The sequence below is a fragment of the Lagopus leucura genome, unplaced genomic scaffold (genome assembly GCF_019238085.1).
Source record: "Lagopus leucura isolate 7727_CA_CO unplaced genomic scaffold, USGS_WTPT01 Super-Scaffold_73, whole genome shotgun sequence".
Classification (NCBI taxonomy): Eukaryota; Metazoa; Chordata; class Aves; order Galliformes; family Phasianidae; genus Lagopus; species Lagopus leucura.
The window spans coordinates 28,695,028-28,720,560 of NW_024962252.1; the positions used below are offsets into that span (position 1 = coordinate 28,695,028).

Below are 25,533 nucleotides of genomic sequence, written 5' to 3' on the forward strand. Positions count from 1 at the left end.
CTCTAGTGCTGGTAGAAGATACCTGCGTGTTGAATGAAGTCTGAGTGAATGGAAGCAGCAAATCACATCACTTTTGCACAGCGCATGTGTTGACCTCCAGTGGAGAAATCCTCCCCTAGATGTGAAACACTATCCTTTTTCCTCTCAGGCAGGTCAGACCCCACTAGAGGTGGCCAGACAGCACAACAACCCTGAGGTTGCACTCCTCCTCACTAAAGCTTCGCAGGTATGTAGCAAATGTCTTCTGTTGGCAATAAGCTCTGGCCCTGACACAGGTGGAGCTGAGGGTTGGAAGTGGAGCACTTGGTCAAATGCTGCAATCTTCTGCCTCAGAACAGCGATGTGCCCTGATGCACTGAGCTCAGGAGTGGTGTTTCACAGCCATAAATGCCAAGCACTACTTGGCCTATCAGCATGCATCTGGCAGTGCTTTCTCCTTTATATGTTGCCTTTTAGTAGAAGTGACAGCAGGTCTGCTTTATTTCTTAGCTTCTGGTCAGGAAGAAGCATGACATTTCTGAGTAATGGTTCTGTCTGCTTCCAGGTCTCGCGTTTCAACCGTGGAAGAAGCCTGAGGAAGAAGAGGGAGAGGCTGAAGGAAGAAAGGCGAGCTCAGTCAGTACCACGGGACGAAGTGGTGCAGAGCAAGGTACAGCCTGGCGTTACCACTGCACCTCCAGAAGAAAGGGAGCATGAACAAAACCCACTGGGACAAAATCTCTTTGGCTCTGCCACTAGTGGATGGTAGCAGCAGCTCTGTGGGGGACAGCCTGAGGAGTCTGGGGGAGGTCTGCAGTGCTTTCCTGTCAGTGAGATGCTGCAGGTTGGCAAGTGGAAGAACACTCACCTTTTCCCTGTTTCTGCCTTTTCTTTGCACAGGGCAGTGTCTCAGCTGCTGACGACACACAGAGCAGCGACCAGCCAGTGCAAGGGAAGACTGAGCTGAAGGATGAGCCTCGGTCAACCTCCCCAGATCCCAAGGGGAAGAAGAACAAAAAGAAAAAGCCAAAAGAGAAGGTATCAGTAGATTTAAAGCAGCAGAGAGAGAAAGGATCATTGCTGAGTGCAGCTGTCCCTTTGGTGTGGCGTGAGCCAGAGCACCAGACCTTCCGTGCTCAGAAGCTGAGGTAGCCTTCTGACAAAACTGGTTTCTATGGGGGAAATCCTCTTGTTGAGGCTAACATTGAGGCTTTGTAATAAATCAGGCTGTTGTCCTGACAAATACCTCCACTGTGCAGTCACTGCGGATGGATTTGTGCTGTAATTAGATTTTTGCTGCAGTTATCACAAAAAGTTTGTCCAGTTTCCTCCAGGAATGGTTTACCTTATAAGGAGCCAGTAATTAAGGAAACTGTTGTGTGTTTTATACAGGCTTCTGCGCTCTCAGACCCCATTTCCCCAGCTGACCAGCAGACGCTCCCTCGGCCCCAGCAGAACTTGCCCAAACGCAGAAGCAGACATCACTGCTCCTCTCCGCCTGCTCCCCACGAGGTGCGGGCCTACCAGCTGTACACACTGTACCGGGGGAAGGACGGGAAGGTGATGCAGGTGAGTGTGCTGTGCTCTCATAGGGATGTGCTGAGCAGCACCTGCAGTGGACACAGCTAGGGGATCAGATGGCAAATGCTCTTCCTTCCAACTACACTTTCAAGGGTATAAGATAATGGTAGTGGATTTCTTTTCCTTGTTCAGGCGTCAGATGTATTTTAGCATGAGGTGTGGTAAACAACAAGCTGATGTCATGTGTGCTAAGGAATAGATCATAGAATCATTGAAGTTGGAAAACACCTCTAAGATCCACTAGTCCACCCTCAGCCCATCCCTACCATGCCCACTAACTGTGTCCCTCAGTGCCACATCCACACGGTTTTTGAGCACCTCCAGAGATGGTAACTCCAGCAGCACCCTGGGCAGCCTGTTCCAATGCTCAGTAAGTTTTTAGAGACAATGTGTGAAACAGCGATTGGGAATGGCACTGGAATTTCCATGGTACATTTTGAAAAACTAAGATTTCTGTCAGCAAAGACAAAGCTTTTCCAGTGAAAATAAATGAACGTACTGTATGTGCACTGATGTTTCCTACTTAAACTCAGCACTTGAGTGAACTCAATACATTCTGTTTCAATTCTTTGGAGATTCTAGTATTACTGGAAGCAGGAGCTATACAAAAATTGGTTCACAGACAGGAGTAGCAGCTCAAGTACGTTTATTCACGTTTAGAGATGGTTATTTTACTCCACTGAGTGTATTTTGTTCTGCAAATATTTACCAGCATAGAAGCAGCATAGAATCAGACAGCAGATTAACTTGTAAACGTTGCAGACTTCTGTGTTGTTGCTTTCCAAACATTGTCCTTTTGCACCTCTGGGAAGTCTTCATTTTATTTGCTTCTTACATCCATTCACAGTTAATTGTTTTCCCTTGCTATACTTAAGAAGTTCAGAAGATTTTGAAGATGACTCAAGTCAGGTTTCAGAGCCTTTATTTGCCATGTTTTTCAGCATCTCCTTGGGTAACACAGGAAATTTCCAGGCAAGGGTATTATGGGATTATCCTAATGGCAGGTATTGGGAAGGAAGGAGGACTTCTCTGATGCTAAGACGAGGATGTCCCTGCCTGTATGGTGAGAAAATGAGCAGGTAGAAAAGTAGAAGGGAACAGATAGGACTTGTACACAAATCTGATCTATTTACAGAGATTAGCATAGTACAGCTAATTCCCTAACGGCATCTCCTGAAATACACAGCACTTCTCTCTACCCTTCTTTTTGCTTGTCTATCGTCGTTGATACCCTTGGGCCCTGAATAGCAAACAGAACTTCAGTACATTTCTGAAGCTCTCTCTAGTACACCACACCCACCTTCCTCTGTCCAGGGAACAGTCCCTGCTCTGTGAAATGGCACTGTAGGGCCAAAGGAAAGAGGGAGGTTCTACTGCAGACATGCATCGACAGAAATCAGACTCCATGCAGTTCAGAATTACAGCTCTTAGAGCAGGGTACAGGTCTGTGAGGTGATACCTTCTCATATGACACGCAGTGCCACAGGATATATGATCTGACCTCAGTGCTGCTTGCTGCCCCAGCACTGAGGTTTGCTCATACAGATGAGATCAATCCTCTTCTCGTCTGTATTTTTCCAACTGAATGTGCTGTTTGCTGAGCTGTAAGATATGATCAGGAGGATGAGGTACAGTACACGGTATGGAACAGCCCAGTGCTGACTACAGAAAGCTGTGGTAATGTTCCAAGTGCACTGAGAGGACAGCGGGATGTAGCATGTAAACTTTTTATTCCTTTCAGGCACCGATAAATGGATGTCGTTGTGAGCCCCTGATAAATAAACTGGAGAATCAGCTGGAGGCAACTGTGGAGGAGATAAAAGCTGAGTTTGGGACTGTACAAGATAAGATGAATATTAAGCTAGGCCAGATGGAAAGCAAAACTCAACATCAAGTAAGAATATGACCCACATGATTATTAGAAACATATCCTAAGTGTAATCAATATTTTCATTGTCTCGGTTTGCTCATTGCTTTTTCTGTTGTAAAAATGAGGCTGAAATGTAATACTCAAGACCAGGGAACTGTGACATTCTACATGCATCTAACATTGCAAGCCATGGTCTTGAGAAAGAGCATTAAATGGGTAAGTGGCTTCAGGTGCTTCTTTGGACAATAATCCTAAACTGCTTGAGGCTCTAAGAGGGAAACTTAAAAGACCAAACACTATCCTACACCTGGTTGTTTCATAATTGTAGAAATCCCTTTTGTTGAATTGCTTATGCTGATGTTCAAGATCCTTGAAATTATTTTTAATGTAATTTTTATTCATCAGATAATTTTGTGATTGAACCTTTCTGCAAGCTTGCCGTTGGCAACATTCCTAGAAATGAAGACTGAAAGACAGAATGTGCTTTGACTTCCAAGGCTCACAGATGGAGGTTTTGTTTTTCAATGTGATTGCCTCAGCTACATTGTGCTTTTCCCACAGCTCCGTGTTTTAGACAAGCTTATGGCTGAGCGGCTGTCTGCAGAGAGAACAGAGTGCCTTCATCGCCTGCAGCAGCACACCGAGCTGGAAAAAACAGAGGGAGAAAAGCGGCAGGTAGGGCTTGTGGTGCTGCTCACTGCTAGTTGTCATGAACAGCTTGAGAGCTATGTTCCAGCAGGCTGAGAAAAGAGTGGAGATCTACACAGGCAGATGGTGATAAGACAAGGGGAAATGGCTTTAAACTAAAAGAGGGTAGATTTAGGTTAGATGTTAGGTAGGAATCCTTCACTCAGGGCAGTGAGGCACTGGTACAGTCTGCCTAGAGAAGCTGTGGTGTCCCGGCCCTGGAGCAACTCAAGGCCAGGTTGGATGGGGCCCTGGGCAGCTGAGCTGGTGGATGGCAGTGCCCACAGTGGGGGGTTGGAACTGGGAGGGCTTTGAGGTCCCTTCCAACCTCATCCATTTTATGATTTATGTAAAACCTGGTGGAACGGGCAAAGGAACTTCAAGGAACAGGTTATTCCTGTTTACCACCTGAATCTTTTAGACCAAACATACAAAACTTTTGCAATAGAAATGGGCAAAGTGAAACCCAGTCTGACCGTTGTAATTGAATTTTGTGGGATCTCTACCAAGGACGTTTGTAGAAATTCCTACAACTAATTTTTTAACAGTTGTTCTTCAGCTTTCACTTAATAATAGGATGTATTTAGGAACATCAGCAAATAGTAACAAAGCCATTAGATGCATGTTGTTTCCTTTACTTCTCATTTGGTTGTGTGTCCTGGAAATCTCCTCTCAGCCTGATCTGTTTTACTCCCCATGTACCAGAAGGCTGCAGTTCTTCCCCCTGACACTGGCAACAGTACACCATCTCTAAGCTGTGTATTGCTGCCAATAACCAAGTTCTTTTTATATGCTTGTTTAACCAACGTTACAAGAGAAACTGTTCCAATAGAGATCCAGTATCCAATAGAGATCCTCTTGTCCCTCGAGCTTCTGCACAATCTCACCATTAAAACAGGGTGAGAACATTGTATTTATCTACTCACACATACAATGTTTTCTCACTACCATGTTTCCTCTAAGAATTAAGAAGTCAATACACTTTGTACTAGTAAAAGGTCATGACTTTTTGTAAGAGGATTATGTGCACCTGTTATAAGGTGGGCTGCTCTGACAACCTCATAATAAACTACTGATTAAGCTACTTTGTCTTACACTCACAAAACATTTTTCTCCAAAGAGAAGTACTTAGCAAATTTTAAAAACTTTAGTTTTTATTTTGTAGTAAGAGATGTATTAAATTGGCTTCTGTGAATGTCTAAGCCATTCAAGAAAGGAGTGATGTATCATGTGAATCAAAATGACCATTTAGTTGTATCACCTGCTCGTGTTCTGCTGAGTCTAACTGAAACTACTGAAAAACTGAGTTGGCTTTTTCTAGATATGTGGACTAAATGCATTTTCATGCACATAAACTGACATAAACCTGACCTAAACTCACAGTTCCATGTGAAAAATGGGGAGAAGACCTGCTCATTACTAAAAGGATCACTGGCAAATGCCTCCACAGTTGACACTTAACTAAGCACCTTTGTAATTTAACAGCTGTTAGTAATGTATCATTTAGTGTTGGACTCATCACCAAATGAACAGAAAAGTAGAGGTTGGTATAAAGCTGTGTCCCTGAAGTGTCTAATTTGAATTTCCCTCTTAGAAAAAGGGCAGTTCTGAGCACATGATGGTGCTTGTACTTAGAAGGCACCTTTATGATTAAACAGATCAGTCTTGATCAGAGGACTTATATGAATGGTCTACTTTAAATGCAACTCTGAAAGGTAGTACCTTGGACTGAAGAGGTGCCTTTCATCAGCAAATATGTAGCTACTCATCTTTTCTGATTTGCAGCCCTCTAAATACTCCCCAAAGCTGCCCAGGGAGTCTAAGGCCACTGATACCAGGCTAGGTTCTCTTTGTCCTTGCTGCACATTCTTAGCAGTCTGTGAATCACAGGATCACCCAATGCGTCTTCTCTTCCTCACAGATTTCCTTGGTTGATGAGCTGAAGACTTGGTGCATGCTGAAGATTCAGAATCTGGAACTCAAGCTTTCTGGAGATTCCAGGTCATCAAGACCAAAATCAACTCTGTCCACATGCGAGTCTCTGCCTGAGACACTGGACACTGAGAACAACCCCCACAGTGCCAAGGACTGCAGAGCCACCCAGCCCCTGCTGCCAGCTGAGGGCTCCCACCAGCACTCCTACACGGCGCTCCCAAACAGTCTCTTGGAAGATGGGGGAAGAAGCAGAGTCCCAGTGCCAGAGCAGAGCTTTGCACAGCAATTCTGCGTTCAACAAGATGGCACCTCAGGTACAACCTTGTCAAGTACTTAGGTATCATAGTTATTCACAGGTGAACTGTTTAACTGAGGGATCCTTTTATTATCTAACTATATCCTGGGCTGCATTAAAAAAGGAGTGGCCAGCAGGAAAAGGGAGGTGATTTTCCCCCTCTCCTCTGCTCTGGTGAGGCCCCATCTGGAGTACTGCATGCAGGCCTGGGGCCACCCGTACAGGAAGGATGTGGAGCTCTTGGAACAGGTCCAGAGCAGGGCCACTAAGATGAACAGAGGGCTGGAGCACCTCTCCTGTGAGGAAAGGTTGAGGGAACTGGGCTTGTTTAGCATGGAGAAGAGAAGGATCCAGGGAGACCTCATTGTGGCCTTCCAGTACTTGAAGGGAGCGTATAAACAGGAAGGGGAATGACTGTTTGCGAGAGTGGATAGTGATAGGACTAGGGGGAATGGTTGTAAACTGAGACAGGGGAGGTTTAGATTAGGTATTAGGAGGTTTTTCACCGAGGGTGGTGGCACCCTGGAACAGGTTGCCCAAGGAGGTTGTGGATGCCCCATCCCTGGAGGCATTCAAGGCCAGGCTGGATGTGGCTCTGAGCAGCCTGGTCTGGTGGTTGGTGACCCTGCACATAGCAGGGGGATTGAAACTGGTCATTGTGGTCCTCTTCAACCAAGGCCATTCTATGATTAATACCATAGATACTAATTCTGTCTGTGTGCTTTCTCCCATCTATATGCACAGTGTTTTGGGAACAGACAACACTTGAAGGCACAGCCACTGAGAATATTTTGATTAATATTACACTGACTCTTCTCAATGCTGCCACTTTATGTTTGAAACCAAGACCTTTTATGCTCTGAATAACTTTATCTACTGAAATTTCTCCAGCTTCCGAGTCAGAATTATGCACAGATTCTTCAGTAGGCTGGATAAAGTGTATTGCATTTAAGTGCTTTTCAAATATGTGGATCCAGTAATGGTAGGGTCCAAGGATGTGAAACTGAAATACACACTTCCCTTATTAGTATATAAATTATAGGGCTACAGAATAAATCTCTTTTTCCACTTTTCAATTATTAGTTCATTATGGAACTGGAAAAGAAACACCATAGTTGAGAACATTAGATCTATTCAGGGATCATGACCACCTGAGGACCTGCAAGACCTTGGTTCAAACAACTTCTCTGATCAGGGAAGCTCCTTAGGAAAAAAGAAACAGGAAGAGCACAGTTCCAGCTCTTGTCTCCAAATCCAAGGAGAGTTTCTTTAATATACGTGGTATAAACCCCCCAAAACATGACTTAAAGAGCACGGACATGGATGTTGATACCCTACTAGACAAAAAAGGCAGAGGACTGTAGAGATCTTGCAGTAGAACTAGCGTAAGCAGCATCAAAAGTTGTTGTCTTGGCAAAATTCATAGGGTTCCAAGTTTTGTGGAAGGATGGGATTGATAAACATCAGCAGACACATACGACTATGGGAACCTAGCCTGCTCTTTGCATTTGTCCTTTTGTGAAGACCTTTGATCTGCAGTAGTCTGTGCAGTGCCTCTCTCTCTCTAAGTCTCTTTTCTCTTATCTTCATGGTCAGCCAATAGAATAATGTGATGAACTAATACAAGCCTTTACAGCGTATGCATAGTATGATGCATGGGAAATTGCACCATAGACCAGACACCTTAGAATACAAGGACTTTTGAATACTAAAGTGCTCAGAGCTTTTCTAAATATATATTTTTGTTCTATAGGTGCAGAGCAACAGTTAATTGTTGCTGGACCAGTACAGTCTTCAGTCCCTGCTCAAGATGTCAGGCCAAAGGACAAAGCCGTTAGTGCCAGCACATTCCATAGGTTCCAGCAGGAGCTGCCCTCCTCTGAACTTTTGGGGTCCAAATCAAGACATGTTCGGGTTCAAGCTGCTTTGCAGCCCTTGAGTGAACCTGCAAAGACGGAACCACAGAGCTGCTACTTCCTCAACAAAGGAACTCAGACAAAGAAATCCAGCAAAAGTGGGCAGTCGAGGCACAAAGCTCTGCACCACACAGGGGTGCCCCAGAACCAGGAGCAGCAGCACTCCACTCTGCCTGTAGGCCAGTCACTGGGCCCCACGCTCAGAGACACCTCACAGGCACTGGAGATTACGCAGTACTTCTTTGAGGCTGTTTCCACTCAGATGGAGAAGTGGTATGAACGGAAGATTGAAGAAGCCAGGTGCCAAGCTAATCAGAAAGCACAGCAGGACAAAGCTGCGCTTAAGGAACATATCAAAAGCTTGGAAGAGGAGCTCAGTAAATTAAGGACTAAGATGCAGAAAGAAAGCTAGCATTCACCAAGCAGGCCAAGTCAAGCAGCAGGGACTGGTTTTGGAACCTGCACAGGAATCTGGAGTATCGATACATATTGATACATATTTGTAGTGCCTGATACACCCAAGCAAAATGCTCTTTTTTGGGGAGGAATAGAAGTAACTTTAGAAACTCCAGAACCAAGGAGACTTCATCCTCAGACCATACCGATGACACTGAGATGCTGCAAATGAGATCCTTTCTTTGTTATTTCCCAGAGTCTGTTCATTATCGCACTCTCAATTTTCAGGTGCTGCTTGGAAACAAATTGCATTAAAAACCAAAATTGCTTTCAGAAAAGGGAATTTTCTTATTTCCACATAGGTCATATGTGACTGGGTTCCACTACGTGCCACACGTAGATGTGGTACTGACATTAAAGTAAGTCCAGGAGGTCGAGATCTTTCGACTCGGTCAGAAGTGATTCCTCAGTGATGAAGGGCTATTGATATTACTTCAGATACTTCCCAGGGCCTTTGGAGAGATACTACAGAACCACCTCGCATTACAAGCGTAACGCAGGGGAATGATGCAGGTTTCCTGCTGGCAGAGGCCAGGCTCCCATTGTGTGAGACATCGAGGTGAATTGTCCTGTTCAGTAGGCTTCTGTGGCCATGTTGCTTTTCTTTTGGTTTACATTATTAAAACAAATGCTAAATTAGGCTGTTCTACTGGTATCATACTGGCAGAGCTTCCTGTGGCTGGTTACACTGTTGGAGGAGTTTTGTTTAGGGCATGGATGACAGATACTTCACTGTAACTATGCTGTACTTGTTATGCATAATTGTACAGAAATCTCTTTTCCTTCAAGCAGCAAATGTCTAAGTTCTATACTAACACTGAAGAAGTCTGAAAGAAGTCCTTTATCAAAGAGGTGAAAGCTTGGCTCCCTGTATGCATGTTTCTTTTCTGAAGGGTCAGGATTTTCTCCCATGGGCTCTGTCAAGACTTTCTGCCCTTGTTCCTCTGAATGATTTTGCTCTGTTTTTCCCCGTGTATCTTTAAAGCTGGGCCCTGGTGGATCTGCAGATCATAGATTTCACAGTTTCACAAAATAGAACTCAACAATGTTTTTAAACGTTTGTGGATATTTTGCAACGACAACAAAAAGAAATGAACAAATTTGCAATGACTGCTTTTGGCCAAGCTGATGGCCTCCAACTTGTAATTCACAGAGTGTTGTTTTCAATTGGGTTGACTAAATTCATCATCTGTATCTGAGTCCTGGTGTGCTATGTGTTGCATAAACTAGAGACACCATAAACTTGTATCTGCATCCCTGTGGGGTTTCCCCCTCATGTCTCTGGGAAGGTTCCATCAGATTCTGTTGATATGAGTTTACTGAGTATGTCACAGTGGAACAACTGTACAAAACCAATTCTGAAACAAGATGGTACCATTATGCCAAGGAGAAAATAAGGCTTTTTTTTTTCTATACCGTGGAGCCCTAAAAACAATACAAAATTCAGTATTGATGATACCATTAACAAATCAGTAATTAAGCTTTTTGTCATCCTAGCAGATGTATAAAGCAAAGAAAAATTGTATATCAATATTTTAAACAAATTCCTCTTAATGCACTATCAAGAAAAGTGTACGTGTATTATGGAAACACTAGTTTGATTGCTCTGACTTCCATAGTCATATAGACACTTTCATATGTTTACAATTTTGTTTAAGCTACTGTAGAAACACAGAAGCATGCTATTTAAGTTTTATATCACCTTGATAAAGTGACTGTTTTGCCAAGTAATTAAAATAAATGTTACTCAGAATTCCTGTGTGGCAGTGTTTCCTATCCAGAGAAAGCAAAGTCTCCTCACCTGAATCAGAGGAGGAAGCAGAGAACTGGGTTTCCAATTCTAAGCCTTTGTGTCTGTGCCTATAAAACCTGGGAGCCAGACCTGCCAGCTACAGTACAGACAACAGTAACCTGCTAAAGAAGGAACTAGAAGGATCCTTATATGTGTTGGAGTTGCATTATCACAGATGTCACCACTTCACCGGGCTCCAAGCTCAACCAGCACTACGGCCTCTGAAATTCTGAGAAGTCCAGTTTTCTTCAAGCAACTTTAGGGACCCAGACAACACCATCAGTCACTTTACCAACAGCTGGGACAAGAACATGACACTCAGGATTGTCATTATGACAGAACTGCAACCTTGTGCAGTCAAAGCATGATTTTGGAATCCTGACTTCTACTGCTTTAATAATTTGAAAACATACTTCTTAAGGCTGACCTGTGAGATTGTGGGATGTCCTTGTGACTTTTTCTGTAACAGAACAAGCAATACAGATTATGTCATTTACTCTTTTCTGGTTTATTTGCTGAAGCACAGCATTAAAAGAATGTGCTGTCAAAGGCTGCTGGTCACTACTGGCTCTTCCAGCACAGATTTTCATATAGTACTATTTGAAAAAAACCCTCTTTTTAGAGACCAAACTAGAAAAAAATGACTTGTTTTTCTGAATGAAACTTCTGTTTGTACCTGGGAACAATGGCTCTGTGAGTTACTTCAGAGAGCAGAACAGCACAAAAGAGCTGTCTAAAAGAGCAGCAGTAAAATGGGCTCCCTATGTCTCTTGTCTCAGTAAAGCTATCGCGTTAACGACAAGGACTGCAGGAGTGCACAGTTCATGGAGTTATGGATACCACAAGGAAAATGCTCATTTTCACTTGGTTTTTTTTTTTTCTCCCACTAAATATCAACTGTAGAGAACCAAAACTATAACGCTTGCACTGAGAATGTGGATGCCCAATCTGTGGAGGCATCTCCAGAGAGTGATGGACAGTACAGGCTGCCCAGAGGAGCTGTGGATGCCCCATCCCTGCAAGAGTTGAAGGCCAAGTTGGATGGAACCCTGGGCAGCCTGATCCAGTGGGTGGGTGGCAGCCCTGCCTCTCTACCAGAAAGTGTTAACAAAATACAAATTTTTAGCAAAATATTTATAAATACGTATCTTTCACTGACTGATTTAGAAGCTGAAAGGCTTCTGACTATACAATCCCCAACACTCTCACCGGTTGCCAGAGCCACATCTTTTGTCAAATAAACTCCATAGGAAAGCATTCCACAGTAACTTTCAGAGAAAGGAAGAATTAGAAAAAAAAGACATATGATGAAACATTATTTTACCATCTTTGGTTTAGACACATTTATTTATCCCATATACTTCTGCTCTTTTAATTCATAAAAAAGAAATCCCTAGCACTGTAGAGAAAAGCCTGCTACCACCACAGATGTTACCACACAAAGGTACCACAGCAGGAGACAGACAAAATAAGCAGGCTTCTATTTATCTTTCATCTCTCTAGCGAAATACTGCTGTTGTAATTTTAGGGGCTTTCTGCTTTTCCTAAAGGACGTGCTCCATCATCCATTCAGTTCTTTTAGGCCTTCTGTCTCTGAGTGACTTCCACATTGAAGAGTAACCGAGCCAAGAAGGGAAAGAAAAAAAAAAACAACAATCCAAACCCACTGTGGTAGATCTACCTTCAGGTATTAGCAGGACATCACCAAAGGCTGCTATTATAACCACATTCTGGACAAAAATAATACTGTGCTTATTTGCAGCAGATGAAAGTCCAGCTGTCAGCACAACCACACTCAGGACTTGGCCAACTTCAGTGCTCTCTGAAGTTCCCGCAGCTGCATGTGGCCCTGAGTAATCATCATCCGGATTGCATCCTGGAAAACAAAAATTGAATCTCCTGAACTGAAGGTACATACACTGGTTTTACAAGACTGCAAGGACTTTAAGTATATGCAGCACTTCACGGCATGTCAACTAACACTACAGTCACTGACATGGGTAAAAAAACAATGAATAATTAATCAGAACGAGCAGTATTTCCACCAACATTACATTTACCTTATTACTGTTAGGCTTTGCAGAACTCAGCCACCAACTCCTTAAGCGTTGCTCAGAAAAAGAAACTAAGCAGAAAGCGGAGGACAAAAAGCACACAAGAAATGTGAAGGTTTCCATAATTTCTGCTCATGTACCCAGCTGTCCAGTTGTGTTTGGTTTTGCTTACAACTGAAGTCAGAGAAAAAGAACATCAGCACCAAGGAACAAAAGGATGCTTACAGGTTCCTGCAAGCCTGGCTGTGATGCTTGCAAACAAAACCGCAGCACAGCCTGGAGCACAGCTCATGGCAGGGGACTGCCAGCTCCCACTCCTCACCTCTTCTGTAGCATCTTTATTCCTCCGGAACTCCTCCCGTGCCCACTCCTGCAGATGGCGGCGGTCTGCCTCAGCAGGGACGTCCCTTATGGCCCGCAGGATCCTCCTGTACAGCTGCAGCACCTGCTGCCGCCTCAGGAACTGCAGAACAGAGGTCAGCCTGCAGCCCTGTGCCAACAGCCCTGCACTGCTCTGAGATCAGTGCAAAGCTCCCTGTCTCCCTTGTAAAGGATCTAACTTTACTTTGGTTTGCACCAAAGAAACGTAAATTTCATACAAACAGACAAACAAGCCAAACTCATTATGGTTTGCAGCCATCCCAGGCAGGGAGGCCACCCCCACCTCAGTGCCTGCTGCCCAAAGCGTTCCTGGTGCCAGCAGCCACCTCCAGTGTTCATGGAATCAGGGGATCACCACAGCTGCAAAAGACCTCTAAGATCACCTAGTCAAACCATCAGCCCACCCCCACCATGCTCACTAACCACGTCCCTCAGTGCCACATCCACACGGTTCTTGAACACCTCTGGGGATGGTGACCACACCACCTCCCTGGGCAGCCTGTCCCACTGCCTCACCACTCTTTTGGAGAAGAAATTTTTCCTAATATCCAACCTAAACCTCTCCTGGCACAACTTAAGGCTGTCACCTCTCATTCTACTGCTGTTACCTGAGAGAAGAGGCCAATTCCCACCTCACCGCAACCTCCTTTCAGGTCATCATAGAGAGCAATGAGGGCACCCTGAGCCTCCTCTTCTCCAGACTGAACAATCCCAGTTCCCTCAGCTGCTCCCTGTAAGTCGTTGTGTTCCAGAGCCCTCACACCTTTACTGCCCTTCTCTGGATGCACTCCACAGTCTTGATATCTGTCTTGCAGTGCGGGTCCCAGCACTGAACACAGTACTGGAGCTGCGGTCTCACCAGAGCTGAGTACAGAGGGATGATCACTTCCCTACTCCTGCTGGCTGCACCATTTCTTGGTACAAGCCAGGCTGCTGTTGGTCTTCTTGGCCACCTGGACACACAGCTGCCTCGTGTTCAGCCACACACTGACCAACAACCCCAGCTCCTTTCCCACACCTCTCTGCTGCCATCTGCTTCCAGCACAGGGCTCTGCCTTCCCCATCGGTTTCCCACTGCAAAACCAACATCCACACATAGACAAACAGCCTTCCCTTAGCCCTATACTCGGGGAAAAAAAAAACAAACTGCACATGAAGCGGCCGAGCCACCTCCCCGTGGCGGGGACGCGCACGTACATTTAAACGCTGGACCGCAACACCCACCAGGCCACCAGCGGCCGCTGCGGAAGCGTAGCGCTCCCACTTCGCTCCTCCGACCCCGAGAGCTGCCCGCGAGCACAGCGCGGCCTCAGCAGCCCAACCCCCCGCACTACTCGCGGCGAAGCTCTGCCCCCCCGTGCCGCCTCCAGGCGGGCGAGGGGAGACCCGCGCCGCACGCTCGTACCTGCCGCAGGGTGAGGGCGCTGGGCGGCAGGCGGCTGGCGGCCATGGCGCATGGCTCCGCCTTTTCCGGCCCGGCGGGCGGGGCGCAGCGGCCGCCATTTGCTGCGCCGCCACGTCCCCGGGGGCGCCCCTGAGGTGGAGGCGGCGGGTGCTGGAGTCGCGTAAAACAGAGTTACATCTTCACACGGAAACTCAAGGTTTGTGCACTGCAAGAGAATGCTCTGTGGCAAATTTCGGTAATTTATTCAAGCTTTGTTCAACAGAAAGGACAGGACAGACCTCATGACTACAAAGCGGTACCTTTTTATTAGTACAGACTAGATAAGATGCATAGCTTCTGCAACAAAAACCATGTCCGTGCTTAAAGACATCTGATCAATGAAAACGCCCTCAATGTCTGCCTCGGACACAGGCAGACTTCACAGTGTCACCTGGTAGCGCAGGGATTACCTCATGGCTTGATCCACAGAGCTCCCTGTTGCTGTTATCAAGACAAAAATCGGCTACAGCTACACAGGATTTGTTTTAACTGCAGAACGTTTTCAAGTATTCAAGTACTTTTTTTTTTTTTTTTGGTTGTTTAAAACCACTGGCTTTCCCCATTCCTCCTGCCTGCCTCCCAGAGAGCTGCCTGGGCGTAGCTGAAGAGCCCTTTTTGTGAGACAGCTCCAGTACTTCTCATACAGAAATGCCTTCCAAGAAGCAAGACTGGTATTTATTGCAACAGATACTGGTAGGAATTATTTTACCCTTGTGAACATTGCAATACAGTTTTTCTCTTAAGTATTAAATTATTACAAAAGGAATCCAAGAAAGTTTTACATTATTTAGGGAATACCCAATGAAAGAAGAACAGTCTCACCACTGAGTAATCTCTGACAAATGTGAGAGAATACATATGGACCGTTCTGTTTTTAGGCTGACTGCCAGAGGGCAGCTCTTGTGCCTTAATCCTGTCCGAAGAGATTCCTAGGAACCCTCCAATGAAATGCTGTTCCATGTATTTCAGCAGTTTAGCAGCAGTAAGGTACTTGCTTTGTCTACAAGGTGTCTGAGGCAGTCACCAGTTCAAACCACTGCCTGAGGGCATCACTGAGAGTTTCTGGAAGAGCATTTACATCTCTCAGGATCATGTAGAATGGGAATGGAAATTCTTCCATGTAAGATCTGATTTCGGGCAATCCTCCAGGTCCTCTGAATATAGGTACTTTAATGTCCAGGATGGAATCCTGTAAAAAAAAGAATTGACAGGACTGCTGAACTACATCCATTGTTTATAAATGTTTGAAAAATGAGGTTATTTCACCTCTCTTAAATTAAACATTAATAAAAAGTTTTAAGATTAAAAGCTGTGTTAAACGATAAATGAAATCAAAAGCTTAACATAAAGCAGTTCAGTGTTTTTATCAGGTTAAATTCCAACTGTGCTTCTTATAAAGGAGCTTCTTAGATGCTCAGGGTAGCAGTTCAGAAAATTAATAATAACTCTTGTGAAAAATGCATTTCACTACTCAGAATTCTAGCTTGCCATCATAACTAGGATTAATCAGAGCATCATAATTGTTTATAAGAAAGGTTTTGCTTTTTTTTTTTTTTCCCCAACAATAAATAGAGCAAATGAGTTTCCTATGGAAAAATAAAAAAGTGTAAGTAAAGAACTTTCACTACAAAATTAGAATCTTCACCACATAATTCAAAATAAAGTTCAAGTTTGCTTACATCACAGAGCCTCCCTGAAAAGCTTGCAGATATTTCAGCTTCCCAGCCAAGGAAATCTAAACCACTTATTTCCTACTGCATATTAAATATGGAGTTCAGCTTTCTCAATTCAGGCACAGCTCTCACATCTCTTGTCTGTCTGATGTTTAATTTCATTCTGGCTCCAGCTCTCATACCAAGCAGAGACTGCTGTCAGAAGTGATCATGCTGAACCAAAACTGAGGTAGAACAAACCATCTCTGAAATTCTGAATCTATCAGCCTGCCAGTTACTTCTCTGGTGAAGAAAATCTACAACCATTAAGATGGCAGTTTCTATTTAGACTTTGTGATATGGAAGCTGATTTTTTTTTTCTTTAATATAAAAGAGGATGAATGTCACAATTGGGAGAAATCCTAGATGACTTGAGAAATGAAAAACTGAAATTGGCCTAAATATGTTTGACTTCTGCAAAAGATAACACAGTTGTAAAGCACTACAAAGGCAAGAAAACAATTTGTTTCCCTTCTCACTCACATCACTTGAATACTTCTCCCTTGTTCACACGCTTACCCGGGAATTGGGATTGTCCAACACTACGAAAATAACGAAGATGTTGGCATTCTGAGCTGCTTGGACTGCTGCTGTCACTCGTTCCTTGCCTTCCAAGAAAAGGCCTCTTCCATCAGAGACAATCAAAAGCAGCTGTGCAGTTTCTGAGCACAAAGAATATTTTAAATTCTAGCCAGTTAAAAGTCAGCCATTTAAAAAGCAAACAGACTACTTTGTTGCTAGTTCCATGAGTATAATGGAAAACCCCTCAATTTTCCTATGGAATTTAAATCTTTATCCAATAGAAATCTGTGACATAACTTAAGCTGCTTATGAGTAGGTCAAGAAAGGAGTTTTCTTCTCTCTGCATAAAAACCACTGAGAACCAATCCCTAAGTACCATACACAAAGATGAAAGACAGAAATTACCCAACAAACTGAGACACAGCATTGTCTTTCTTGACAACTGGCTGCTGCAATTACATGGAAGGAGTTCAAAACTACTTCAAAATCAGGTATCTACAGGCGTGTCTACACTTAGCATTTCATTCTGGACAAAGACTGGTTTTGAAGGACGTTTCCCTGTTGTTCTACATCACAGAGGAATGCTGGTTACTTTTGGATGAATCTGAACAAACATGCCTGTGTCCCTTGCAAGCCTTTCTGGCAAAGCATTACTTCAGGACTGTAGTGAACATTCTGCTGACACAGCAACAAGAACAGTCACAAAAAAGGCTCACCTGGATTCATGTTTTGAGACAGCTGCTGTGCTGCAGCAAACATACTTGATGATGATTCTAGAAACTGCAAACAAATGAGAAAATTATCATAAAATAATAAGCATAATGTAGCTTTTTTAAATAATACATTTCTGTATTTTAAATGCCAAAATAGCTTAGCTTGGCCACCTACACAGACTCATTTCTTGGCATTTACTTGTATTAACTCAAGTTCAAATTTGATGTATACTTTTGAACTAGGGAATCTTTAGAAAACATGTCACATAACACAGCTACCTGGATTTAAAAATTGCCAATTCTAATAAGGCCATCAAAACTTGGGTAAATTGTTCAAGTGATTAATTATGTCATTAAAAAATATACTATCTCTTTGGCTTTGACTTGCAACAAAAGTATCTAAATTACATATGCTTCATTAAAAACACATCAATTGTCAAATACAGCCGAATTTTGCCATTTGTAAAACTATATTTGAGGTATTTTGGTCTCCCATTTTCCATATATAGAACATCTTATTCTAGTTTGAAATGGTAAGAATGCAAATACCTTGCTAAAAGCAGAATACTTTGCTGATGTCCAGAAACTGTAACTATACAGAGCTCTTTTCAGGAAACAAGCCAGTCTGACAAACACTCAGACTGACAAGCAAAGTTCCTTTCTATTCCTACAGTGGAATCCATGACATGAAAACCTCTTTAACTCCCATAGGCTTTGATGGGGTTTGTCACTGGTCCACTGATAAGAGCAAGATTAATAGCTTATACCTTAAAAGATTGAGACCAAACACAAACGGAGAAAGATGAATGCTTTAAAGTGATATAAATCAGAACAGAAAGTGGGGGAAAAAAAATCCTTACTGTGGTCATTTTGTTACCTGACGAGTCATCACACACACAAATATAAACAACCAAAAAAAATTACAAAGTGATCACAAAAGCACCAAACAGTTGATGCTTCTGTTGGGACAAAACGTGCAAACCTGCTGCCCCGGAGGCATTTTTGTGTACCTGAGCTATTTTTGTTTTCTTCTGCTGAAATTTGCAAAGGCGCAGTATCCGTGTCCCTGACTGGTCACTGAACTGTTCATGGAAGGGATGCAGCAGCTGAACAGTTTCTCCAAAGCTTTGGGAAATAAATAAAAAAATAAACAAACAATAAATCAGTACTTGCATTCCCCTCTGAAATCTGAAAGAATCAACTTGTAAAATAAACTCACCTACACACAGCAATTTGTCCCACTTCTAGAAGAGTCAGTGCATTCCCAATGACTGCCAGGGATTCATATGCAAGCTATTAAACAAACAAACAAATAAATAAATAAGAAGTTAAAAAATGGGCTATTCCAACTTTTTCCTTTAGTATTCAATACGGAGAATGTTACTGAAATTCATAGCATCATAGAACTCTTAGAGTTGGAAGGGACCTCTGAAGGCCATCTAGGCCAGCTCCCCTGCCATGAACAGGGACACTACAGGTGGATCAGCTTGCCCAGAGCCTGATCCAGCCTCACCTTGAATGTCTCCAAGGATGGGGCACTCACCACATCTCTGGCCAACCTGTTCCACTGCCTCATCACTCTTACTGTAAAAAGCTTCTTCCTTATATCCAATCTAAATCTTCCCTCTTCTACTTTGAAACCACCTCCCCTTGTTCTGTCACCACAGACCCCGCTAAAGAGCCTGTCCCCTGTGTTCTTTCCTGTAGCTCTCCTTCAGGTACTGAAAAAAATTGTTTGTCACCATATAGTAAAACAAATGAACAGACTGTCTTATTATTTTTCCTGTTACAGACTTGAGAGAGCCACTGCCATAAAAATACACCAATTCTATCTGAGGATTTCTGCTGGTTGATTTAGATAGCAATACCACCTCAGGTGGGCTAGTAAAATAACACTGAAGTAACTGTTTTGAAGGAAACATACATGTTTCATAAAGATCTACAAGAGATCTGTCATGAACTAATATTTAATCCTGCACAGCTAGACAAACTTCAGTATTCTGTCAGGAACAGAAAGGACCTTTTGTCTAATAAATTTCTTTCAGTTAACATTCACTGGCCTTTTAGCAACCAATCTCTGAGGCGTGAAATCACAAGGGCTCAAGCCCATGGACCAGAAAAAGAACTGCCCTAGAACCACCACTTCTATGGCTTTCCAACAGCCACCACTTCTGTGTCAAACAGCACATCAGGCAGGGGCAGTTCCCTTGTAATCCTTCCCAGGTTTTATTTTCACCTGTTTGGAGTGATTGTCTATCATACTAGAGGAATCATCAATAGCCAAGCAAATCTGGTACTGTCGTTTACTAGGCTTGGTTCTTCGCAACCAGATCTTATCTTTTCGGAACTGACTGGCAATATATGGGATCACTTTGCGCATGTTCAGTCTTTTCCCTGTTCTGTAGTCTCCTCTGAAAGCCAAGAAAAAAAAAAGGCATAGTTATGGGACTTTAAAGCAAATATCTCGTTCCAGAGATCCTGGCCTATGCAACAAAACACAATATTTTACATTAATTTTTTGAAAAGTGAATAAATATTTCTAAATATCCATATTTAGGTATAGATAAAAAAAAACAACACACACTTCTAATGCAAGATTGATGGTCAGTGCTTTTAAGTTCTTAACCCTAGATGCCTGAAATGGAAGAGAAGCCTTTATGCTCCTTCCAGTCTGTGAAAAACATACAACGTTTTGCTATTTAATAACATCTATGACTCAACAACATTTCAGGTTTAAGTTGGTTTGATCACTACTGCACAGAAGAAAAAAGACTAGAGGAAATGTCCTCAGGATATGTACTTTAAATGCTTGTATTCTATATTAAAACAAAACAAAACAAAACAACACAAAACACCTGAAGTTCCAATACAGAAGTAAAATTAATACATTTGCAAATAGGAATAATTGCTGTAACACAGGGAACAACACTGAGCTGCAGCTGTACTTAAGTTAATCTCACCTCCCCCAAAAAAACAAGAGTTGAAAGAAATCTCAGAAAGATCCAACTTACTTCAGCTTGGCTGCCTGAGTGGGTTCCAGTATGAGTCGTAGCTGTTCACAAAGCTGCTGTGACAGAGGAGCTGTCAAGACTAAATACCTCTGCCACAACTCTGCTGCTTCCTTCTCCTAAAACATCATATATCACAGAGAGAAATAAAAGTGAATTATGCAAAACCAAAAAGTGGGGAAGCACAAACCTTTGCATACCAATGAGGAGTTAGTAGGTGAGTATCAGCTGAAACTATTTGGATGCCTTGTAAGTAAAGATGACCAATTGCATTCAACTTAGAATGCTGCTTGCTGCTACAAAACCACACTGTGCGATGATCATTCCCTCCAGAAACTCGAGCACTGCTGTTAATATGGGAAAATCTTGCAACGGCTGCCATCTTGTAGTTGGTATCACAGCAAGGCAAGCCATGGAGACGTGGTGCTTAGGGACATGGTTTGGTCTCATCTAGTCTCAACTGAGATGGAATTGTTTTCTTTAGAGTGACCGATGTGATGCTATGTTTTGGTTTGAGAAGAAAAGCAATGTTGATAAAACATCAGTGTTTACAGTTATTACTAAACAGTACTGTACAGAGCCAAGCCATTCCAGCTTCTCAGCTAGTACTTATGAAGGGCTGGGAGGGAACAGAATTAGGACAGCTAACTCAAACTGGCCAAAGGAATATTCCATACCACGTGACATCATGCAGAAGGAGTTTTGAAAGGGCTGGGAGATCATCCAACTCTCTCCCACTGCTCAGGAGGCTAGCTGGGCATCAGTCATGGAGTGGTGAGCAATTGCTTGTGCATCTCTCATTACATACATTCATATATATATAATAATACACACAAATATATATATATTTGTCATAATTATTTTCCCTTTCCTTTTTTCTACTTAACAGTTTACTAACAGCTTTATCTCAACCCATGACTTCTACTTTGTGTTTTTTTTCCTTTTGGAACTCTTCCTTATCCCACTGGGAAGAAGGGGGAGTGAGCGAATGACTGTGTGTTGCTCAGTTACCTGCTGGGTTAAACCACAACAGTGGACTCAGTAGTGTTGTGCAGTGATTGGACTTGATGATTTACAGGCTTTTTCCAATGTAAATGATTCTATGATAAAGCCTGTTAGGTTCTCTATTGTTACCAGTAGTGTAGCTTTCCACAAATAGCATACAGCATGTTCAAAACAAGATCTGAAACATCCTGCTTTAAGAATCGTCTGTTTTGGTGTTTTTTTTTTCAGATTATGCTAAACATAACAAAAACCAACTTTTAAACCATGCAATTCAGAGTATTTTGATTCCAGCCTGCTTGGTTTCGTCAATGCTTCAACAGTAAGTAAAATAAAATAATGCAGTGTAGGATACTTACGAAAGCATTTACAGTAAAATGAGGTCACTAACCTCCTCTGGACTTCCAGACTGCTGTGTTTGCCAAGCTTCCAACTGCCTTTCAAGCTCCTTTCTCAACTCTTCCGGATCTCTGACAACGTGCTAGAAACATAGTCATGAGATTTATGAGATGGTAAAATAAGTTCACACATCTGGTGATCCCCAAATCTTATCAGACTATAAAATAGCAAGAGAGGTATTGTTCTTATTCCTTTAAACTCAAAAATAAGTGAAAAACTTGAATGAAAAATCCATTCTAAATCACCATTATTGGTTAGCTTCCATGTACAGGAAGAATAAACACCTGCTGATTCCTACACCTGACATGATCAACATACAAACAGAGCTGGGCACACTGTAATAGACACTGAAAATAATGCAATACAGAACTTCAGAATAACGTGAGTGAACTATCTGACAGACATCAGATCTAACGACAGTGTAATCAAACCCTTTAATATTACACGGGCATTATCTTCCAAAATTGAAACTGCTTCAGTTAATTACAGGTTGTTTTTTCAAAAAATCTGCATTCAAAGCACTTATGAAGAATCAAGTGACACTTCTCTTGGCCTGGCATCAAGTACTGTGTAGTAAGTCAAATACTGTATGGTAAGTTGTTCTCTTAAAGGACACTCACGCTTTATTACATTTTTTCAACTTTTACTGTACTTTCAGTGACTTCTGTTCCTGATTTTAAGCTCATGTAAGCTCATGTATGGTCTGCATAATCCATAGGTTTACCGGCTTGAGAAAAATAAGCCTACAAATGCAAATCCAACAGTACCAATAACTTCTCATTCTGTCAGAAGCAGCAGCAGTCCCTCTGGCCACCGACTGCAGGCTTAAGGAAGGGAGAAATAACGTACATGGAGGGAGCTTTCTCTCTGAAAGATGAGAACTTGCACTTTACCCCATTCATGTTTCTCATTTACTCTTCAACTGATGCTGCAAGAGCTCCCCCTCCTGTTTCAGGATTTGCCTATCAATTTGAAGAGAAGCATCTATCTATTCTGACAACAGCAAAACACTCTTGCATTCAGTAGCCTTTTCCCAAAGGGCTATCACATTTAGCACTAAGGGAGAAATATCTGGCATAGCTGGCACATGCTCCTTTTTGTGGTGTGTGCAGAAAGAGTAAAATACTTCTGCCAGCACTAGTACTCAGGACACTACTTTATAAGCATGGAAATTCAATACTTCTGAAAAACAGACATAAAAAGAATTAATTCTTACTTCATCAACTGTTTCTACACCACCAACTACCTCTATTCCATAACTTTATGATAAAATGTGGTTTCCACAGCTATTATGTGAAATGCTAGGATTTTTCTAGGTTATAACAGCATGTTTTGAATTGCAAAGTTCATAAAAGGCTAACAGAAGTTCTAGAATGTCTGTTAGCAGCCTTGAGGAAGCAGCATGTTGCAACAAAAAGGAGGTTAAATTATTGTCTACAATAGTATTATTAAAGTCACTGATGCATAGCCCTCTCATCACTCTAAACCCTTTTTATGGTCACACATGCCCCATAGCTTTCTGCTCCAGTTGAATGTTTTATCAGTAGATTCATCTGAGCAAAACAGTTCTTGACAGCAAAACAAGAAGTTTCTTTTAAGGAGTGAGGATGGGATCTTCCCATGTAAGGACAGGGAGGAATTTCCCTTTTAAAGGCATCATTCACTTGTCTATACAGTAGTTGGTTTTGTGTTATTTTTCATTCTGCTATTAAACAACAGCAAGGTACTGAATTGTCTGAATCAAAGTAATTCTAAACTTCAGTGTTCACAGAGCTTCATTAACTCAGATCAATGAAAAGAAGCAGTTTCTATTACTGTAGCTGCAAGGAGAGACATGTTGAGTATCATACCTGGGAAGCATCCATCAGAAACTGATGGGCTGTATGGATGGTAGAGTCCTTGCTTCTCTCTGGCTTCTCTTCAGTCACCTGTGGTACCTTTTCTCTTGTAGAGTCCTTGGCATCGTCAGAGTCTAAAACTGGGGTTTCTGACTCCTCTTCACCTGGTCCTACAATCACAGAATTAATCACTATCCCCATGGATCACACATAATACAGAAACCAATATTGTATCTCGGCTCCTAGAAAATCTCTCACACTGCTCTGTTATTCTCAGAAGAGCACTTTCAAGAGAAATGCACAAGATTTCAGACAATTCTAGGAACAGGGCGAATCCAAGGCTTGCAGCTCCAAGCACATAAACACGTTTCCTTATGCAAACTGTTTTCTCTTGTAATTATATTACAGAAGAAACAAAGTGTTAGTGAACAAATCTTTAATGCCTGAAAATTCCATCAGTGATACACATTTCTCAACCTATGTATCTTTTCTGACAAAGTGACAGGAGGTATAAAGCAGTTTGAGAACTGATCACAGGATAAAGGCCATCATTTCTTATCTTTTATTCTCCACTTTGTAAAGGCACAGTTTTCTGCGAATCAGAATTCAGTTTATAAACAAAGCACTGGACTACAGAATTTTTTTTTTCTTGCTTCTGCTGTACTAAACCCTTCAACAACTTTTAAATAATTATTCTAAGAATAAAAAATATGGACTTGTTTATCAAGACTCTGTTTTTCAGTATGTACTGTTATAGGATTTTGTGGAAAAAACAGAGACTGATTACATACATGCCCATACCATGGCATGGCTAGGCTTGCTAGTGAAGAGGGTATCACAAAATCATAAAATGGCTGGGGTTGGAAGGGACCTCAAGGATCACGAATCTCCAACCCCCCTGCCACATGCAGGGCCACCAACCTCCCCATTTAATACCAAACCAGGCTGTGCAGGGCCTCATCCAATCTGGCCTTCAACTCCTCCAGGGATGGGCATCCACAACCTCTCTGTGCAGCCTTTTGCAGCACCTCATCACTCTCTCCATGAAGAACTTCCCCGATATCCAAACTAAATCTTCCCTCCCTCAACTCAAAACCATTTCCCCTTGTCCTACTATTATCTACCCTTGTAAAGAGTTGATTCCCCTCCTGTTTGTAGGCTTCCTTTAGGTACTGAAAGGCTACAATGAGGTCACCCTGCAGCCTTCTTTTCACCAGGCTGAAGAAGCCCAGCTCCCTCTCAGCCTGTCTTTGTAGGGGAGGTGCTCCAGTCCTCCAATCAACTTTGGGACCCTCCTCTGGACCCTCTCCAACAGAGTGAATACCTGAAGAGAGTGGAGGACAGCAGGTGAATCCAGGCTGGCAAAAACAATTTTCTCTATCCAGCTTTTGCATAGTTTGATAAAGAAAATAAATAACCCAGAACATTCAAAGTTCCAGGCTACAGTGACTTCTGCCTAAAACTAAATACTGATAGGCAATTCAGTTTTGTTTTACTTCATTTGCACTTATGAAAGAAAGTAGTGACATAAGAACAACTTCAGTGCCATGTCACCTGACTTGGCTCAGACCAGCTCAGCTCCTCAACTTCCTGAAGATTTGTCAGAACTTACCTAAAAAAAGTTGAGCTCTGTGGTGCTGTGGCTGATGACACAGGACTACTCTTATGTACTAAATAAGAGAACTGCCACTGTGTCTAACATACTGAAAAAATGCTTCCTTTTCACTTCTTCATAGAAGTACATGAAGATCAAAGATCATTAGCTTGAAGGAAAGAATAATGCACTCTGTCACTTCACCAACTTAGGAAGAGGCTAACACCAGTTACCTGGCCAGAGTAAGAATACTGCTGCAGAAACATCAAATACAATCAGATATTTTAGTCTTAAAGACAACAGATGAATCCACTACACATGAAAATAAATACCTATGTGCATGTTTAAGCATGCG

At 42.5% G+C, this 25,533-nt stretch overlaps 3 protein-coding genes across 7 annotated transcripts in view; 1 reads left to right on the plus strand and 2 right to left on the minus strand.

Annotated features, from left to right (window-relative positions):
- Positions 1 to 10,979, plus strand: part of ANKRD6 (ankyrin repeat domain 6) — a 111,385-nt gene extending 100,406 nt beyond the window's left edge. For all 4 annotated transcript variants that reach the window (XM_042887071.1, XM_042887080.1, XM_042887090.1 and 1 more), the window contains 8 exons: positions 149 to 226; positions 545 to 649; positions 880 to 1,017; positions 1,372 to 1,548; positions 3,302 to 3,454; positions 3,992 to 4,105; positions 6,039 to 6,366; positions 8,101 to 10,979. In XM_042887071.1, coding sequence (XP_042743005.1) covers positions 149 to 226; positions 545 to 649; positions 880 to 1,017; positions 1,372 to 1,548; positions 3,302 to 3,454; positions 3,992 to 4,105; positions 6,039 to 6,366; positions 8,101 to 8,675 — 1,668 coding nt within the window. In that variant the 3' untranslated portion in view covers positions 8,676 to 10,979. The remainder of the gene's footprint in view (positions 1 to 148; positions 227 to 544; positions 650 to 879; positions 1,018 to 1,371; positions 1,549 to 3,301; positions 3,455 to 3,991; positions 4,106 to 6,038; positions 6,367 to 8,100) is intronic.
- Positions 10,980 to 11,819: 840 nt separating this feature from the next.
- Positions 11,820 to 14,410, minus strand: LYRM2 (LYR motif containing 2). Its single transcript, XM_042887104.1, has 3 exons — positions 14,352 to 14,410; positions 12,888 to 13,028; positions 11,820 to 12,387 (listed from the first exon to the last, which is right to left on the minus strand). The coding sequence occupies exons 1-3, from the start codon at positions 14,394 to 14,396 to the stop codon at positions 12,307 to 12,309; spliced, it is 267 nt and encodes an 88-aa protein (XP_042743038.1). The 5' UTR covers positions 14,397 to 14,410; the 3' UTR covers positions 11,820 to 12,306.
- A 166-nt stretch (positions 14,411 to 14,576) lies between these two features.
- MDN1 (midasin AAA ATPase 1) overlaps positions 14,577 to 25,533 on the minus strand; it is a 93,264-nt gene continuing 82,307 nt past the window's right edge. For both annotated transcript variants that reach the window (XM_042877837.1, XM_042877828.1), the window contains exons 94-102: positions 23,597 to 23,754; positions 21,739 to 21,828; positions 20,349 to 20,464; positions 19,574 to 19,748; positions 18,557 to 18,630; positions 18,348 to 18,462; positions 17,341 to 17,404; positions 16,622 to 16,764; positions 14,577 to 15,579 (exon numbers count right to left, since the gene is read on the minus strand). In XM_042877837.1, the coding sequence (XP_042733771.1) occupies positions 15,391 to 15,579; positions 16,622 to 16,764; positions 17,341 to 17,404; positions 18,348 to 18,462; positions 18,557 to 18,630; positions 19,574 to 19,748; positions 20,349 to 20,464; positions 21,739 to 21,828; positions 23,597 to 23,754 (1,124 nt within the window). In that variant the 3' untranslated portion in view covers positions 14,577 to 15,390. The remainder of the gene's footprint in view (positions 15,580 to 16,621; positions 16,765 to 17,340; positions 17,405 to 18,347; positions 18,463 to 18,556; positions 18,631 to 19,573; positions 19,749 to 20,348; positions 20,465 to 21,738; positions 21,829 to 23,596; positions 23,755 to 25,533) is intronic.